The sequence below is a fragment of the Cydia amplana genome, chromosome 7 (genome assembly GCF_948474715.1).
Source record: "Cydia amplana chromosome 7, ilCydAmpl1.1, whole genome shotgun sequence".
NCBI lineage: Eukaryota > Metazoa > Arthropoda > Insecta > Lepidoptera > Tortricidae > Cydia > Cydia amplana.
In genome coordinates this window covers 10,774,143-10,795,060 of record NC_086075.1, presented here as the reverse complement: position 1 = coordinate 10,795,060, position 20,918 = coordinate 10,774,143, and the positions used below count along the sequence as shown (strand labels likewise).

Below are 20,918 nucleotides of genomic sequence, written 5' to 3'. Positions count from 1 at the left end.
TTTCATTTAGGTACAACAGACTCGATAGAATCTCGCAATAGGTAAATGAAATAAGAGGTTTACGTGATTCTTTGCAATACCCTCTACGATATTTAAATCAGTAAACAATGCAATGTAATGCTTTGAGATTAGGCAGAATACGATTTTAAGAAATTTGTTATTAAAACAAAATTCAGACTTTAAATTTCCTTGGTTTGTGGAAATTAAAAGTGCCAACCTTTTACGGATTTGATCCGAGTTTGCCCTCACAAATACGAGTATAGTCTTATTTCCGTGTAATTTCTTTCATGTAATTTGCCCTTGGTTAAAACGTGTAAAAGTTAGCAAATCAATTTTAAACTAAGGTCTGGATCTTGGACATTTTCTGCATCAATGCTGGACTGCAGTACTGCAGCAGAAACGCTGCTGAAGCCTAGATCTGAATTTATCCTTTGTTACTACTCCTATTGAAGTCGAATAAAAAGCGCTCTTGTGACCTGATAATTGCATGTATTTATATGGATATGTGTTTGCAGCTACAACAGTATCGAAACGTTGAAGGGCCTGGAGCAATTCCCACGGCTGGACGAGCTCATACTGGACAACAACGAGATAGGGGACGGGGTCGGGTTCCCATCGCTGCCTCATTTGCGGACGCTCTCGCTCAATAACAACCGGGTATGTATTCTAATCACTGCACGGTCTATAAATACTATTTATCGCGGTATTTACCGCGTATATTTGTTATTTCGGCACGGTTGCCAGTTGCCATATTCACGGAGTAACTGACGTGCTGCGAAAGTAATTTTTATGAAGCAATCTACGAGCAATACTGCGAGTATCATTTTGGTCGGCCCGCACACCATAGCTATCTGCCCTCTCGGGTTCGCTTTAACTCAAAAGAAACCACATCAAGTTTAAGCCTTTTGCACTATTCCTGTCTCACATAGACGCAAGCTATCCTTCCCAGGCAGGCAGCAATATTGTACATTCGTGCCACATCCGGAAATTCCATTTTTTAAAAGGCGGTTGTAAACATTATTGTATTTAAGCAACATAAATAAATAATAAATACAATAGCTTTTTTTTTCACATTAATATAGTAAGCCGGTACATTATTATTTTTTATTCAATCTAATGTGGATCCCTTTTGGGTAAAAGAGCCTCCTCATACTTTCTTCATTTGTCTCTATTTGGACTGTCTTTAATCAATCTGTGCCTGCTACTGACATGATGTCTTCCGTCCATTTTCTTTTTGCAACGTAAGCAACATAATAAAGTGTTAATTAAAAACAGATTAAGGCGTAGGTAAACAATACATAACGTTACCCTGTAACAAACTTTCTCCGCCTCAAGTCTAATTTGTTAATATAAAGTTCCTAAGCAATTTGCACGTAACACCTCCGTGTCGTAATTGATATATCATAAAAGTTAAGAATCAATTAGAGTTCTACAAAGTTTGTCAATTGTGTCTAGTTTCGTTATGTTGTGATTACTGATTACGTGTCGCTACCTAAACAAATATAGTTTTCCGATACCGAGTTATAATTTTATTACACTTGGGAGTTGAGAGCTGGAAGCCAAGGTAATCATCATCATCTTCCTCGCGTTGTCCCGGCATTTTGCCACGGCTCATGGGAGCCTGGGGTCCGCTTGGCAACTAATCCTAGGAATTGACGTGGGCACTAGTTTTGTTACTAAAAAAAATACTGTTACACCTGTGTGTAGCAGGACGCCACGGGTATTTATGTCACTGTCAATTTCCCGAATTTAATTTCATCATTATAAGCCTATGTGATGTTCCACTGCTGGGCAAAGATCTGGTCTCCCCCCTCGATTTCCATTCGTCTTGGTTTTTAGAAACCTCCGGCCAGTCGTTGAGATATGCGTCCAGGTTATCCCACCATCTCCGTTTAGGCCTACCAGCTCCTCGCCCGTCTTGCGGCACCCATGCCGTGGCTATTTAAAATTAGTCACAGACATACATACGGAAAAAATATAGTTGTCTTGTCTCTTCTGTTCCTGAATATAAAAATAAGAGTTTAATTTCTGGTTGCGACTTCTGAATAGCTATCAAATTTACTTTTAGATTGTAGCCATCAACATTTTATGTGTTTCAAAGATAAATCTGAGCCGTAATCCCAGAATTTTTTCTTTCTCTAATATCACTATAGCGTCGGAAATTGGAATTGCCAAAATATTGCCTATTTTTTCCATTGTGTCTGAAGTCAACAATATTACATTTCACAAGCTATTGGATCAAATAAAGGTGTAATGCTTAAAGTTATGTAATATGATAGAGGAAAAAACCGGCTTTGAAATGACATGAATTTCTTCTTTCAAGAGCTTTATTTAAAACTCTTCTTATTGTTTCTTACTCGTGTGAAATTGCATTCTTTTATTATATAATAGCAAATACTCACGTCTCACGTGAGACGTGAGACGTGATCACCCTCACCAGGATCATCCTGTTTTAATGCTTAGCGAAACTAGATACCTAGAATAAAACTACATTATGTAATAAAAAACAACGGGTTGCACTCCGGGAGTGCCGACAGAAGTGAAAACTCAATGACTAGTCCAAAATGTCTGCAGCACTATGTATAATTGACCCATCCTCCTTTCTATTGAAAAACTTTAGTTCCGAAATTGCTGGTCAGTGAGCTTGTTTAAAATTCGAAATTCAAATTTGTAGCTTTAATTGTTTAAAATTCGAATAGAAATTGTAAAGTTACCTTGCAGACCTCGCATCTAAATATATTTGGTCATGATATTTTGAGTTTTATTCACCAGTACTAGAGTTCACTTTTATAAGCGATTTCATCAAGATGTAGCTTTATTGAATTATATTTGAGTGATATAAAGTTAGAATGTAACTGTGAGATCCTCGTATTTCAGCCCGTACAAGATTAGAACATTGAGCTTTATTGCTTAATATAAAAATAAATTAATTAAAAATTAAAAAACACGACTGCAATTTAAAAGCGAACTGAAAAGCTAAAAATATTTTTTAGTTATGTTAGGTACTCAACTTAATGAATGTAAAATATAATATATAGGTAAGTGTTCTGTCAGGGTCGTAAACAGCAAACGGAAAAGTTTAGGCTCATCTAGGATCGTGACTGTACCTGTATATTTTATTTCGATTGCAGTCGGGGACCTTGATATATTGAATTTTTCCCATTCACAGGTCCCCGACTGCATCGAAATAAAATATACAGGTACAGTCACGATCCTAAATGAGCCTAAACTTTTCCGTTTGCTGTTTACGACCCTGACAGAACACTTACCTATATATTATATTTTACATTAATTAAGTTGAGTACCTAACATAACTAAAAATTATTTTTAGCTTTTCAGTTCGCTTTTAAATTGCAGTCGTGTTTTTTAATTTTTAATTAATTTATTTTATTTTATACATTTTAGTGACCATACAAACCAACCACATTTTTTATATGATTTAAGGCACTTAAGTTACTTCAAGGAGCTTTCATCATGTTGATATTTTGATATGTTAGCATAAAACGTGCTTAAAAACCTAAATAGGTCGGACCCAAAAACCAGACGTATTGAAAAGTGCTATGGCTTAATATCTCTGCAACTACATAATTATAAATTGGCTTTCGGCCTTCGCAATTAACCCCTGGAGCGCCCCAGAATTACCGTAGTATGGAACTCCTATACTAGTTACTAGCACACGTGTCTTGTTAGGGCGCTCCACGGGTTAAGATACTTAGGGAAGCTGCAGAAAGCATGCACCTTTCTTACGTTCCGGGCCTTCGGCCCTACGCGAAGCTCGGCCTCCGGCCTTTGTAATTAAGAATCTTGAGGAAGCTACAGAAAACGTGCACCTTTCTTACGCTCTGGGCCGTCTGCCCTACGCGAAGGTCGGCCTTCGGCCTTCGCAATTAAGAAACTTGGAAAAGCTGCAGAAAGCGTGCACCTTTCTTATGCTCCGGGCCTTCGGCCCTACGCGAAGCTCGGCCTTCGGCCTTCGCAATTAAGATACTTCGAGCTGCAGAAAGCGTGCACCTTTCTTACGCTCCGGGCCTTCGGCCCTACGCGAAGCTCGGCCTTCGGCCTTCGCAATTAAGATTCTTGGGGAAGCTACAGAAAGCGTGCACCTTTCTTACGCTCTGGGCCTTCGGCCCTACGCGAAGACCGGCCTTCGGCCTTCGCAATTAAGAAACTTGGAAAAGCTGCAGAAAGCGTGCACCTTTCTTACGCTCCGGGCCTTCGGCCCTATGCGAAGCTCGGCATTCGGCCTTCGCAATTAAGATACTTCGAGCTGCAGAAAGCGTGCACATTTCTTACGCTCCGGGCCTTCGGCCCTATGCGAAGCTCGGCATTCGGCCTTCGCAATTAAGATTCTTGGGGAAGCTGCAAAAAACGTGCACCTTTCTTACGCTCCGGGCCTTCGGCCCTACGCGAACCTTCGGCCTTCGCAATTAAGATACTTGGGGAAGCTGCAGAAAGCATGCACCTCTCTTACGCTCCGAGCCTTCGGCCCTACGCGAAGCTCGGCCTTCGGTTTTTACAATTAAGAAACTTGGGGAAACTGCAAAAAGCGTGCACCTTTCTTACGCTTCGGGCCTTCGGCCCTACGCGGAGCTCGGCCTTCGGCCTTCGCAATTAAGATACTTGGGGAATTTACAGGAAGCACGCACCTGCCTTACGCTTCGGAGCGTCGACCCTATGCGGAGTTCGGCCTTCGGTTTTCGTTATTAAAATACTCGTGGAAGTTGCAGGAAGAGCCCATCTATCTTAAGCTCCCAGTCTTTGCTTCTCGTAAAATATTGTTTCACAACAGTAGCACGTGTGCTCCGGGATTTGCAAAATTTGTCGTGCAAAATTAAAATCATCATCAAAGACCTGCCTTCTACAGTCATGATAATAGTGTCTTCTATTCAAAGTCTCAAGGTAAATCTTATAATAAACAGCACAATATGTTTATTCAGAGTACCTGAGCATTTCTCAAATAATTTGTACATTTCGATCACATCTTAGATTTCTATAAAAATTGGTATGCTGGTAAAGTACATGAAGCTGAACAATTTCCACCATATTTCCCAAAATGTCCAAGAAAGTTTGTATGAAACATTCCTTTTTTGTTACCAAATGTGTAAGGAAATCTGGTAACAAAAAAGGATGTTTCATACAAACTTTCTTGGACATTTTGGGAAATATGGTGGAAATTGTTCAGCTTCATGTACTTTACCAGCATACCAATTTTATAGAAATCTAAGATGTGATCGAAATGTACAACTTTTTTGAGAAATGCTTACCTAGTCAATCGTTCAAACCGTTCCTTTCGTATTTGACACTTTCGCAATTGAAAATAACGTAAGCGCCACGTATGACGTTGTCGTATATAGCTGCAAAGAGAAATGTCATTAGCGTGATGTAGAACATTTCGTATTTTCTCTCCAACGATACAATTAAACATATAACTTATATATATTCGTATGATCACCTTAAAAAATCCTTTCTTTTAATACCCCATTCAATAGATTTAGACAATTCATTTATCTTTGCGTTATACTTATATTTTGTAAAATCTTGTCCTACCAAATGAATAGTTTAAACCATATTTTGTGTACAGTTTTAGAATCGTCTTTCAAAATCCTTTATTTTAATACCCAACTCGATAGGTTTATAAGTTTTATTTTTGTTTCGGTTGCACAATTTGCAGTGCCTAATCCGCCATATTGGTTTTGTGATGACGTCACATAGCCTATGTTACTCGGGATGACGTAAGGATTCCAATGATATCTCAAACACCTAAATCGGTTCAGGCACTTAGCTGTTACGGTGTAACAAAGAAACTTACATACCCACATACAAACATGAACCCTGAAAACAATACACTCTTTTTTTGGGGCAGTCGTGTAAAAATAATAATAATTCTTTATTTGGCAGGCAAGAAACCCAAAAAAATAAATACAATACAATATAATAAAAGTCCAGTTTTAAATAATTGACCTGATTATGATACGTTATGACGTTCTTTGGTGAATAAAAACGAAACAGCAGGCTCAGGCATACATTTTCGCCGCGCGGTAGAAAGAGATGGTTACGCCTTACGCCTTACGCTGTCTCGAGTTTATCATTCTTTCCGCACCTCAAAAAGTGCACAGCGCCGCTAAAGAAGTTTTCACTTCAAAAATATTCCAGCTGAAATTTGGCTTAATACAACAAAACAAAACACCATCGCGCTGAGCTATGATGGAAACCGTAGGAGGCCTTACGAACTCTGTGATAAAACATCAGTAAAACAACGATACCTCATTGAGTGTAGGTACATTAGAATCGACTCATTATATTAGTATACATTACAGGTTAATTCCATCCCTGAACGGCTCAATAGAGGTACTAAAGCATAGGTATGCACTTACCATACGTACCTTCACCACAACAAAGGTATCGCGAACAGAAAAGTCATTCACCTCCTGGCAAATTGATCTACGATTACAAATCACTTCCTACATAATTAGCTAAGTAGGTACCTGACTAAGGAAGACTAATTACAGCCGATATGTTGAGCCTGTGTGTTAAGTAACTTGTATTCGGTTTCTCTATTTTTGCCACAGGTTATCGTACCATAGCTTTAGGTAGAATTTGATTCCTACCGGCATTACACTCGTCTTATGAAGTCTTTAGACTTCCTATTTTTCATACAAATTAAATATTATCTTCAATATACGCTATCGTTATTGTTATTGACTTTTCTTGTCCCGCTTTAAACGTAACAAAATTCGCAATAGGTACATTGCGTCTAAGGATAAACTTAAAAGTGTACTAAAAATCAGAACACAAGTTGTTTTTCAAAAGACACTGAACAATTGTTGGTCAATTTGAGGAGTACAGTCTACAGTTTAATTTATTACTCCTGTTACAGAGCCCAACCGGTGTAATGTCGGTTACCTACCTTTGTATTATTTTGGGTTACACTTTTATAAAATCTATCGAAATATAAGAGTCCGTAAATGTAACCTTTATTTCGGTCCTTCGGTAGCGGTCCTTCCAAAAGTAATGGACGTTTATCAATTGTGACGGATGACCAACGTAAAGGTACATTTACTAATGTGAAAAAACTTTCAGACTCATGGACGGCAATATATTTATATCTCGGAAGCAGGAAATAACGGATGGTTTTCATTAACGTTTCTATTTTATTGGATTTGTCATGTGAGTGAACATAATTTATTTCGACGTAGACAATTGGACATGGAGGAGACAGTAAAAGTAATTCAAAAATATATCTATCTAAACATGTATTAGGTTAGGTATATAAGTAGCCGTTATTATTATCACATGCTGTAAATTTGATCCTAACGAAAATGATTTTTACAGTACTTATGGCGCTACATTACTACGTTTTTGAGAGACTTGATGGTAATAGATGAATTTTACTGCCGTATTCGAACTTCAAGGTATTCACAAGAGACGACACGTACTAGATCCATTCTAGATAGGTACGTTATAGTTTAGATTTCAACTAGTTCTCTTTTGCAGCGCAATTCGGGCAACCAATGTCACTTTTACGATAGATCGTGTTAGATATCTATTAGATGTGAATTAGATCTCTAAGTAATATTTTGTGGAAATCGTTCAAGAGTATCTCCAGAATCGCGGAAATAACAAATTTGACAGGTTAGATCTTAAACATATCGTTATCGTATCTTGGCGATGTCTAAAAGATATCTAATAGATGTCTGTTACAAAATCCGAATCGGGCCCATACATAAATATATACCTAGTAATTTTCTCTTACAGTTTCAGATTTTCCCTTACTGTCCCATTTGTATTAAACACCCGATATATCGGGACGTAGTTCAACGTAAGACGTAGACACTAAGTGTTATCGTTGCTTCTTAACAAGAATACCTATTAGCAATCCCTAATAAGCTGCAAATCCGCTTTCAACTTCCAAAGTTCATAAACGCTCTGAGTTGACAAAACTTCCTAAACTTGCTTCTTAAACTATCTAATATACGTACAATGTAATCCCTCGGGTACGACTTTCGCTTGCAACTCTTGCATTTTCCGCTTAACTTGTTAGATTAATTTGATTGGTACCTACGGAGAGCTCGGCATTGAAAATTGATAAGCCCCCACGTACGTTTATAAAGTTTAAACTTAACGACCGTGTCAAGGTTTCACACTTGAGAGCTCGCAATGCCATGATATTGGTTTGCTTCATCGAATAGAAAATAACTGTTTTGTAAGTCATGACGCGAGATGGAAGGATTCGTTGGATATACTCACCTTACGTTTAGCGGTCTGTAGATGATTCAAAAGATACGCTATCGCTAACACTAGGGTACTGTGTTATACGTACTAAACTGGCTCTGTAACAATAAAAAGTATAAAAACCCACAGGCTTACGTTGGGCTTAACGTGTACGTTGTAAAAAAAACATATGCACTACTAATGCTTCTAAAAATACAGGTAGGGAACAACCGAGCAAAGTCGGATCAGATTAGTTAGGAATTGCAATCTTAATTTACGAGGTATTTTTTTATAACCCAGAAAATCTTATTGCTCTGCACAAGCGAAGGGACGCATCGCCAAGTATTAATCACAAGTAATACATAATATTATTTTAATGCCTTATGCTGATGTATTATGCCCGCTATATGTATGTATATGAAGTGTCTTCATTCTGCAGTGGAAAATTCTTCGAATTAATTATTTATGTCACAATAACATTATGCATAATATCATGTAGGTATATGCAACAAAAACCCCTTTTCTATGAAAAATCTTGCACATGTCTAATCGCTTTTCGTTAAACGCCAGCGGTGGGGGGGGGTGGGGGGATTGCTGTCTTAGGGTTCAAGTTGCAGTTCAACTACTCAGTAAGCATATCAATGGCTCAGAGTATATCACTTCAATTACTTATCAGATAAATTTTGCATATTCAGTCTCACTTGCATCAAGTTACTCGTAATTTGCAAACATAATAAACTAACTGAACTTGCTAAATGAACGAACATTAACTAATAAAAAAATAATACCTTATTAGCATCGAAATGGCGAGCTGCAAAAGTGAATACTAACGTATGCAGATAAAGGAATTTGCACTTTTGCAGCTATATGTACATGGCGAAATGTTGACAGCGTAACTTTATATTATGTATTGGCGGCTATGTGCGAAGTAAGGGAAATACAAGTGACCACAGTAACGGCGTGGAAAAATTGAAAATTTCAGGGAACGACATCTGGATATTTAGACAGTCGACAATTATCACATAACTAATGTGTCCCATACCCGACAAGGTGGAGCCACAGTCATGCACGTATAGTTAGTTAGGCCATAGAGAAAAAAATACATAGAGTGCTCACTCCATACATCAGTTTTAGTACCAAAAAGACTATTAGCATCTAGCATCGAGTAGCGGAACTATCAGTACTGCTACTTGACAATAGATGTAGCACCGACTGGAAAGTCTTATGCTGTTGAGATAAGACTTTCCGGTCGGTGCTACATCTATTGTCAAGTAGCAGTACTGATAGTTCCGCTACTCGATGCTAGATGTCGACACTGAAATTAATAGTCTGAACTGATGTATGGAGTGAGCACTCTTGTCTTACTATATTTCTCTATGGTTAGGCACATTTTTTTTATAGCGAAACAAACAATGTCCCACTACACACTATTGTTCATTTCGCACTTGTGCGGATCTACACAATACAGGGCTAATATTAAACTGCATTATTTTGAATTCAAAGGAATATTGTCACAGAATGAACAAGCAGATATTGAATATTGAAGTATACTACTCGTACATCCTACATCCTACAGATGAAACGAGAGACGAATATATAGACTTGATGCACTTGTGATACGAAAAGCGACACTCACCCACTCACTCGTTTCACCTGTTTTATTTTAGCTTCCAATATTGTACCATTTTTGAAGTTTGCAATAGTTATTTTCGATTCAAGTGCGAAAAAGAGGAAATTCGAAACGAGTGGCGATAAATTAAAACACGACCGAAGGGAGTGTTTTAAATCGACATGAGTTGCGAATTACCTATTCGCACGTGTATCGAACAACGTTTTACAGTACATATGGCACTTTAAAGTTTCGACATATGCACGAAAAGTGCTATTTTACGCACTAGTGCGGAAAAGTAGCCCCATATGTACTGTAAATAATATTTAACAGGTATGTTTTAGTGCTCCCATATCAGCAGCTTTTTATTGTTGCGTTATGTTATGGCAGTTATCGAGTTTTATAACTCACTAAAATATTCGATAAGTAGCTACTTAGGGAAAACTTAAAATGTACCAATTATGTGCAATGTACTTACTTAGATTTATGAGTATTTCTGCTAAAGTAATTCGAAATGTGGTAAAGTTCTATAGGTATTTATGCAAAGAAGGTTTAAATAAATCCCGGGATATAAATCCTCAACTGATTAAATGAATTATTTATCGCCAAGATAATAATCATAATATTAGGTACAAACATATCTTGAAAAGATGAAACTGTAATTAATATATCTTAAAATTAAATTAAAAGATTATAGATATAAAAAAAGCATGTTCACCATGAACTCATTCTCAAATTTTGTTATAATTTTCTATTTTGTGAGTATCGCTCATTATTTTCTAATGTACTATACACATTTTTTAAGGATTGTTCATTTTTAAATTGCTTTTCTGTCGATTCCGCATTACTGCCTCGATCCAAAATTCGTTTTGTCAAGGAGAATGACAGTGACACCGCCCGTGTCATCGCTGCAGCAGTAACGTTGCAACAGTTATGCTGCTGCAGTCGCCATCCGAATGTCACCTTTACTGTAAACCAATACAATTACTAGAATTGCCTTTACACCAATTGGTTTTCAGGATAATAGAACTACCAATCTACCTATTTGTACCTGATGTACACCGAATTCGTCGCAGTACAGTCACCACACGGGATTGTTACGCCATTTAGGGTCCTAGCTAAATCGGTTGTTCCATACGTACGCTGTGGAATGTCCAATTTAGCTAGAGCCCTAAATGACAATCATGGAGCGCGACAATACCTACACAAATCTGATGAATTAATTTAAACCAGCAAACTATCATATCTCAGAATTAAGTAATCAATGCCTCGAAATATTGTTATTTTTTTGCAAATTGAAAATAAAAGTTACCATTCTATTCCTTGCATTTGATCCTCAACTAAACGTTTTTGTCTTAACCGAGGTGAAATATAGTACGAGTATGTATTGTATACTTGGTCAACCAGATCTTGACAGTAGAAAAAGGCGGCAAATTTTAAAAATCTAGGCGCGATGGGATATCGTCCCATGGAAAATTTGAGTTTCGCGCCTTTTTTTACTGACAAAATTTGGTTGACCAGCTATAGGTAATATTCTTTAACGCTGCGATACAATCAGGCCGAAGTCTTTACGTTCGGCACTAACCTGAGGGCCTACCGCGAACCAAGCTCGACGTGTTGCCTCTCTGTCGCACTTATAAATTCGTACGTAAGCGTGACAGGGAGGCAACACGTCGAACGTGGTTTGCGGTAGGCCCTCTGTTTCAGGCTGAATACTTCAGTGAGCTGCCGATAAGGGGTAAAATTCATACAAAGGCTTTTACGACTTATTATCCTAGTATGTGTTACTACCAAAGTTGCCTGAAATGTGACCTACGCTTTATTTCTTTTAACTGCGGTTGTTTGATGGTTTCGGATAGTCCAAATTGTGTGAAACTATTTAATTACAAGGTTGATGAACTCTATTCTACAAAGTACTAAAAAGTTAAGATGGAGCATCATCACATCATTAAGCATTAGACTATTTACATTTGCGTTTTGCAAATAGCAAACAAGAATCATAGCACCACCATGTCATTTCTATGCCACTAAATTTACCTAAATGTATAATACCTATAGTAGTTTTCATTCGCTAAGATCTAACCGGCATGGCAATAAATCATTCTTATTCTTAAATCACTAAGAAAATATCACAATATTTTTTTTTCAGATTACGGACCTAGAGGGATTCGTGAATAGAATCAGTGAATGCTTCCCGTCCTTATCGTATCTAAGCCTCCTTAGCAACAAGGCCTGTCCCAACCAACTTTCAGACCTCGATAAAGATGAATCCGATTATCAAAGATACAGGTAAGCCTTTTTTATTAAACTATAAATGCTTTAATACCAAGGAAATGCATAAAGTTTGAACTATTTTTTACGGCGACAGGTAAGCTACGTATTCACTATAAACATTTTGTTTAAAAACACGGTTTGTGAGACAGGCCCTGTAGACAACATGCCAATCGCTAACGCTCCGTAGCGAACGATACGCAACTGTCACTGTCACACTAATATGGAAGAGTGATAGAAAGACACAGCGATTCGATGGCGAAGCGATAGCGATTGTCACCTTGGCTAGGCCGCCTAATGCGGTAAACACTATCGTTTATCGCCAAGTTCATTGTATCTCAGACCGTCTACACTATGTGAGAAACATTATTTCTGTAAACATCTGCATAGTGTTTCAGAAACAGTGTATTCTAAACATTGTTTATAGTGAATACGCACCTTTAATTTTTAGTAAACAGTAAATAAGCTATGGCCCTTCATTTGTTATTTTTTATTTGGAGGGAAAACACAACAATACAATAACACAAACACAATAAACAAAATAATATTAAACACAATATAATATTTATAAAATCTAAAAATCAGACGAGCTGGTGGTGTACCTACCTACATACATCAGATCACGTAAAAATATTTTCTATAATGCTAATGTCCAGATAGGAAAATAGGGACTACGTTTGTATGGAGAAGCGGTCGTCCCCTTAAATCATAAACTTATTTCACAGAATATGGTAAGTATATACAATTACGTCTAACGGTATTTTTTTACAGTTACATTGTTTCTGTGGGAACTGCACGCCAACTGCAACGTCGGCGTGCAGTTCCCATACAAGTTGCAGTCGGGTTGCAGTCCGTCTGTATCGGCCCTAACTATCAGCACAAAAGGGCATTGAGGCTATTTTAATGACGCTTTTGTTGCTTGTCCCTTAATTCCACTATCGATACGATTGGCCAGCTAACAGGGAGGCTGATGCTGATTTTACAATTTGTTACGGGTTTTGATCTTGTTGCGAGCGATATGCATGAATCGTGTCAATGTCGTACCTATCACAACACGAAATGCACTGGAAGTCGTGTTTTTACATATCTCACTAGCGCTTATTGCCGCGCGTGACAAAAGGGGAGAGATAATTGAGTATGATTTATGTATATATAGCTGGTCAAGCAGATCTTGTCAGTAGAAAGAGGTGCGAAATTCAAAATTTCTATGGGACGATATCCCTTCGCGCCTACATTTTTCAAATTTGCCGCCTTTTTCTACTGACAAGATATGCTTGACCATCTATATTTAATTATATATAAATAAAACGTCAGAGCTTTTGGGCGGTCAAATATAAACTGGTTTATTCATCGGGCTGTAAGTAGAAGTAGAGTGAACCTGTTTGTTTACAGTATGGGATCGTGACGTCACACAACCACAGGGCGGCTATCATGCGTGAGGCACTGTGAGGCGTTCAATGCTGTATTATAACAAAATCAAAACCTTAACAAATTTGCTAACTCTGAGTCGGCGTCGGGTAAGGCTTTTTTCATTGTTAATTAATCCTGCAATATCCTCTCTGGCGACTCTGGCATTTTTACCGCTGTGCCGTTTGCGTTCCAATGGAGCCCGAGATTTCCAAGATCACTGTGTTATTTAATGAAACAGGAAAATAATGTTAAAAGGTTTCTAAAAAGTACCTTGCTTTAATACTTTTAATGTAGGTACTTAAACATTTTCATTATTTTTTAAGCTTTTATTTAACTTGCTATGTTCGTAAGTACGTTATCATTTTTCGATCAGTTATTGGTATTCATGTGAAATGGGTATAAATTTGAAAGACCGGTAACACTGCAATATTACGATGCCATCTACTCGTATGTTGTTGATCTGATTCAAGAGTGGAGATGGCATACGAACTCTGTGATGAAATAGCACAACCTCATTTAGTTTAGGTTTATTGAACGGTTAGGAATGGTCTTGATTAGACCATTCTATAACCGGATAATTCTGGAAAACGACGAATTATCTTGTTGTTTGTTCACTACATCTGTAGGTACCTTACATCGCCATGTGTCTATCAGTTTATTAAATCCCACGATGTAATTCACTCGCCTGTCACTATCCCAAACTAACACGCTAGATCGTAAAATTATTGCCGGGTTTCTGGAAATTCAAAATTGTTCCCAACACATCGATACCAATCTAAACACAACACTGGACACGTGACAGGTTTATCTCTGCAAATAGAGAGGTGCGATTGAAGGGTTCTACCCTCGTCAATTATACGTAAATACGAGTATTTTCTACTGTTACTTCTGGGGTCATTCGTCGACCGGCATTTTGGTAACATCGCCTCGTGATTCATTTGTTTGTTTTTGCTTATTAATATTGTTTAAAGTGTAATATTGATAGCGTATTATGCAGTAAACTAATGTGGAAGTGTGCAGATAATGAAAAAATAATCACGAAACGCGTTTAACCACCATTCTGGCGTCAACGGCGGGTAGCCCACGCGGGTTCTTGTAAAGTCCAGCTATCGCCTTACAAGAACTGAGAACCCAACTACCGAACAACGTCGTGCTCTAGAGAATTTATTTTGGTATTTCTACCTCTAACCGTGGCTGACTAGAGCCCTAGAGGCCATAATTTTACACTTTTATACCGTACACTGGCTGAATTTTATTACATATAATATTAATTGGATCCCACGTGAGCTCCACTTTGACGTTAGCGAAATCATCGACAGTATCGATGGAGCCATATTACCCAAAGATTGAATTGAATTGAAATTACTGTTACTTCTGTACATTGGCCTTTAGATTCAACTAACACGATACGTATTAAAAAGAAAGGAGACGACCGGTTTTCCTTACAAACGTAGTCCCCATTTTTCTCTCTGGATGTTGACATTATGGAAAATATTTTTATAGGCTTTTTTTTTTTCAATGTCTTGGTTCTTGGTAATTATAAGAATTAGGAGAAAAAAACAAATTCCACACAATTTTTTAAAAGCTCCTTACTTTTAAAATAGGTAATTAAAATTGAATACTATTATTTTATATGCGTAATTAATACTATACATATGTATATGGAAATTGTAACTGTATGTTACATTCGAAAACTCATACCTCTTGTTTTCGCTCAGTACTTAAAGTAAACGTTCGAGCTTGTTTTCTATCGTAACATAAGGTGGTTATGCATGATGAGGAAGAAACCTATTTCTAGTACCGTAAAACCCCAAGTATTGTCCAAAACTCACTCAAATATCTATGTTTACTAAGCCGTAGGTACTTCTATGGAAGTACGGCTTTCAAATAATAGTTACATCTAAACAGCTTTATAAATTATGGGTAAGCTAAATGTTTTCATAAATGCAAGAAATAACTCAGGCACATCCAAAAAACATCACTGTACCATAAATAGTTGGGTGATTTTACGGTATCTACCTATTACTATATGTATACTTATACTAGGAGTTTTAAGACATGTATGGAAACTGTGCTATGGGCCTGAAGTCAGCGTGCACTTACCGTACAAGTAATTATGTAGTTTACTTAAAGTGATAAATAAGCATTTTAAGGGGACGGTATATGACGTTTTCGATTTAGACCTCACTTTGTGCAATCAATTTGTTCAATGAATGATTAATACCTGCATTAAATTATACGTAAATCTGTTCACGAAGAAGCCGTGTACCGGATCTTCACGCCATATTATTTTTTATTTGCTGTAATTCTCTACAAATCAACACTAAAACTGTCCAAAAATCAAAATATGGAGTTCCGTTTGAGCAAGACGCATTACAGTTTTGTCTTTGACAGTAATTGAGTTGTTGTGGGATTTTGAAGGCTAGATAACTAAACTACCAAATTATTATCTACTTATATTTTTACTCACAAATACAACACAGAAATTCAATCCCAAATGTAAACTTTCGTATAATTTCCATACATTGACGACATCACTCAAAACTCTTCTTCGAGTCAGATGGCCGTTGGCCTTGCATCGAAGCAGACGTGTACGTCGTTGTAGCTCGTTTTTGACATTTTTATAGACATTTCATCATATACGCATACGAAAATGTATACCAGTAGATAAATTGTATTTCATACAATAGGGTAAATAAATATAATCACGTCGAGCTCGAGTCAAATTTTAAATGTGAGTTGTTGTTATTCACGGGTCGTAACGGTCGAAAACAGCAGTAAATTATCCTAAAACAATACGATTACAATCGAATTTAAGTAACTTGTTCCTTCAAAACCCGCTTAAAATGAAAAAAAGTTTAAAGACTCGTTTTACTGATTGGGATTGATTTTCATTATGCTGGTATCAATTTTGCGTCATTATAAAAATGTATATGACTTCTGTACGTCAATGACTTTTGATGTCAATTAATTGTAATCTTGTATTTATGTTAGAGAATATTATATGTTCATTTAAATCGAAGTATCGAAGTATCTATTAATACGAAGCGTAATTCGTTTAATACCTAAAGACTTGCAGTGTCTACACCTACTTTGTTGACGTTCGTTCCGTCTATGTATGCGATTACGTAACGTGCTGTTCTGATAATCTTCAAGAATCAAGATAATTAATAACGGCAAGATCAGCATTTAGTACCAGCGAGTTTTGCGGATTTGGAGACCGAGATAAAGCTTACAGGCCAATATCGCTGCGGCCCGGCCTGCTTATTGTTATGTGTATAAATCGAATGTTATATAAATTTACTATAAAAAACAATGTTTTATTTCAATGACATTCTGTGCGTAGAGGTATGTATGTTTCGGTGATTATAAGAATTATGTCCACACAATAATCGTGCAAAGCAGAGACTGCATTATTTCTTTACGGTATAAGCGGTAAGGAAAAACTCATTGGTATCCTGGCTCGTACCAATGAGTTTTTCGGAACTTATGTACGAAATATCATTTGATATTTACCACTAGCTTTTCGGTGAAGGAGGAAACATCGTGAGGAAACCTGCATACTCGTAGTGGATACATTTGCGAAGAAATTCAAAGCTGTGTGTGAAGTCCCCAATCCGCATTGGGCTAGCGTTGAGATTATTGTCTATACAGGGTGGTCCAAACCTTGACGTCCAAAAATCGTGGGCTATCAGAATGTACCCCATATGTATGTTTTTTCGTAGTTTTCATGTTATGATTTTTTAAGCTTTTAACTTTTCCTATGAAATTCCGGGGTTCCCATACAGAGTGGCTGAAAAATAACTGCATTCCGTTGCCAAGGAGGTGTTGGGATTATACTGAGCAACTTTTATTATTGGACCAACCCCGAAATCGCGAAAAAAAAATTGTTTTTTTATGCATTTTGGCTAGTTTATTTTCTATGGAAGGGTAATTTTTTTTCGCGGTTTCGAGGTTGGCCCCATTGTAAAAGTTGCTCAGTATAATCCCAAAACCTCCCTGGCAACGGAAATGCAGTTATTTTTTAGCCACTCTGTATGGGAACCCCGGAATTTCATAAGAAAAGTTAAAAGTAAAAAAAATCATAACTCGATAACTACGAAAAATCGACTAACATACATGGGGTATATTCTGATAGCCCACGACGTGAGGAATCTAAAAAAAAATTTTTGGACGTCAAGGTTTGGACCACCCTGTATATAGGCTGAATTATTATTATTATTTATAGGCTGTACGGTACCGTTATTATTTATCAATACCGCTTCGTTTTGAAGGTACTATGTGCCTGTACCTGTACCTGTTGAAATATAAAGTACGGTACCGGTATAAAATTGCAGCAGGTACAACTATTTTTTATAGGTGTACAGTCAGCTGCAGAGAAAAGGTACCACCCCTGCATACAATCTTCTATGCAGGGGTGACCTGCAGCTGACTGTACCTAAACCATCACTGACCGAGCGTAGGCGAAGGTCTCCGTTTCAGCTTGGGCAAAAATACTTTCGTTTGTTCGAATGTTCTCCTTTGCATATCACATTTCTCAAATATCTCGAGAAAATTTGTAAGCAGGTTCGGTAGTTGGATATAATTACTCGGTTTCTTTTTTTTTTATAAGTTCTAATAGGCAGAGATTGTCATAAAGGACTTAAGCGACAGTAGGGTCTGTGGTACTTAAGACCATTGTGATTATTAGTAGTGTCCGATCGAAGATTCGGTTTCGGTTTCGGCCAGTTTCGGCCATAAAATCATGTTTCGGCCGTAATTTCGGTTTCGGCCAAAAAACGGCCGAATCTTTCGGCCTGGCCGAAACATACGAAATAGTACTTCGTATTATGAAACTAAACTATGTGACAAAGACCAAAAGTTGGGGAGCAAGTAGGACAACAATATTTATATATACAGAAATTTGTGTTTCGGTCGGACATTAATTATTAGGTACTTACTGATTATGCTGCGCCGCGTGGAACGTGAGGTGCGTTGGGGTAAGTGCATACAAATCATTCAAGAAAAAAATCCCTTTTAAGATCACTCGTGTGTCTGCCCCTAATAGACTAATTCAATTGAAATTTGGTACACATTTGTCACATATGACAAAGAGTCGGTGATCCAAAGATGGACTAGTAACGTAAATAAATGAACTTTTAACTTTGCGGCCATTTTTTGTATCGTGTGATATATCAGATATTAAATTATAAGATATTTACTAATAATAAGCATTGGTCACGTAAATTATTTTTAGATTTTTTTTGCAAGTATGATATAGAACATTATTTCAATTATTTTTAAAATTAAGCCTATCCAAAGGCGACTTGGAAGAAGTGTCATGGGGATCTACATTCGTTGGGTGAAAAACAAGTTTTTTTGTCTAATTATCGTTTAAAACTCAATCGATCGGCAATAACGCGGGCACATAAAACTTCTTTTTTCACTCATAAAACTCCTTAAACCTAATAAGAGCTAAACAAAAACAAGTGCGAGTCGGACTCGCATTCCAAGGGTTCCGTATATTAAGTCCGTCTCACGCTTGACTGCACATTTCTTATAGATTTTCCTGACATATATAGGTAAAGAACTACTTTGTGTATTTTTTTCAAAATTTTAGATCCAGTAGTTTCGGAGAAGGTGGGCGGAGAATGATCATTTTTTGCCTATTTTCATGAATAACTGCTGAACTATTAATCCTAAAATTATAAAAAAAAAAATTATTTGAGATTCTTACAATGAGCTCTTTTATTTGATATGTAACACTATATAGTTTAAAAAACATTATTTTTTAATTTTTTCATTTACCCCCCCCCCCCCCCCAAAATGGCTACCGTATTTCAAATTCTCTAAAATAAATTTTATTTACGTTACACGTCCATCTTTGGGTCACAAATTTACATTAGTGTGCCAAATTTACATATGTGTGCCAAATTTACATATGTGTGCCAAATTTCAACTGAATTGGTCCAGTAGTTTCGGAGAAAATAGACTGTGACAGACGGACGGACAGACAGACAGACGCACGAAGAATTATATGTATATGCACTTACCCCAACGCACCTCTCGTTCTACGCTGCGCGGGGTTCATTGCCGCTCCTACCGCCGTAAGTGTAAGTACAACTACATCATCAAGGCTACGATCGAAGATAATCAGTTCAGCACTGAAATAATAGCGGTGGAATGCCAGTATAATATTTAATTATTTATTTTAATTTTATAAATTTAATAGCAAAATAAATAGCGAATATACGATACTCGTACAAGTAAATCTGTAAAGATCTTAGGGGTACATCAGCCGACATATATTTTTAAATTTTATTTTGTCCGCCTTAAATAAATTTCCACCCTGCCGAAACTTTATTTATTTAAATTTCTAATTGAATTGATTTTTCGCCTTATGAATAACCGTATAGAGTAGTAAATAAAATTTTACATCTGACTTAATGACATCTGGGTTTATTCGGTTTAACTTAACTTTACAAAGATGGAGACATGAGGCGCAAGATAGAGACAAATGGAGACAACTGGAGGAGGCCTTCACCCTAAGAGGGGTCCTTACATAATTTAGATTAATAGATAATAGTAAATAATTTTTTAATTTAATTTTCATTATATTAACAAATGATATACCTAAGTGATAATTTAACTGTTGATAAAATAACTAATAATGAATGCATGCAAAATTATGTACTTCAAATAAGGAATTAAAAGGCTTTTTATTTTTATTTTATTTATTTATTTATAACTTTACAAAACGCGTATCTCGACAAAGCCGTAATATGCAGAAAATAGTTAACAATCAAATGAATTAAATTAGAATTTAAATACGTCACGTGTGACATGAACAGACAAGGAGAGCAAGATTTAATGTATTGTTTCTCTTTCTTCTTTCAATGGAACGTTTTTACAGTTTCTGTTCCTCAAAAGAGGTCAGTGGTTATCACTAAACTCAAAACGCTATCTTAAAAAAACTTGATGGGTCAATGACCTGTCCCAGTAAAGTGAGGTAGTGTGCGTGAAGTGCGCTTGTGTGTGAAATGGGGTAAATTGACAGAATCTGAAAATTTACCCACCTCTACTGTCGCCTTAAAGAACGTATACATACATTCCGAAATTGAAAGCATATTTATAATAGCAATTAATTTACGATCATTTACTTAGGTGGGCAGTAGGTAAATATTTGGTTTCTGTCGTTTCATCGATGATGATTAATTAATATTAATTAAATTTGTTCGGATGGAAACGCCATAACTTCCGTAGCCGATGGCGGGTGATGGTTCAGAAAACCCACGGGCCACGGTCCCACGGTACTTTACTACGACACGACAAGCTACGCGTAACTTAATTAGGTTCTTACATCCCCACAGAATTGAAAACTTAAATACAATGCATAATTCACGCTGTAATTCTATCCGTTGCCGTGTGGTGGCCGGCT

The 20,918-nt window shown here is 37.0% G+C and overlaps 2 protein-coding genes across 3 annotated transcripts in view; both read left to right on the top strand.

The window, feature by feature from the left end:
* LOC134649588 (major facilitator superfamily domain-containing protein 9-like) overlaps positions 1–20,918 on the top strand; it is a 336,592-nt gene that overhangs the window by 251,847 nt on the left and 63,827 nt on the right. The window lies entirely within an intron of this gene.
* Positions 1–20,918, top strand: part of LOC134649604 (leucine-rich melanocyte differentiation-associated protein-like) — a 39,197-nt gene that overhangs the window by 11,958 nt on the left and 6,321 nt on the right. For both annotated transcript variants that reach the window (XM_063504430.1, XM_063504429.1), the window contains exons 3-4: positions 516–657; positions 11,970–12,109. In XM_063504430.1, the coding sequence (XP_063360500.1) occupies positions 516–657; positions 11,970–12,109 (282 nt within the window). The remainder of the gene's footprint in view (positions 1–515; positions 658–11,969; positions 12,110–20,918) is intronic.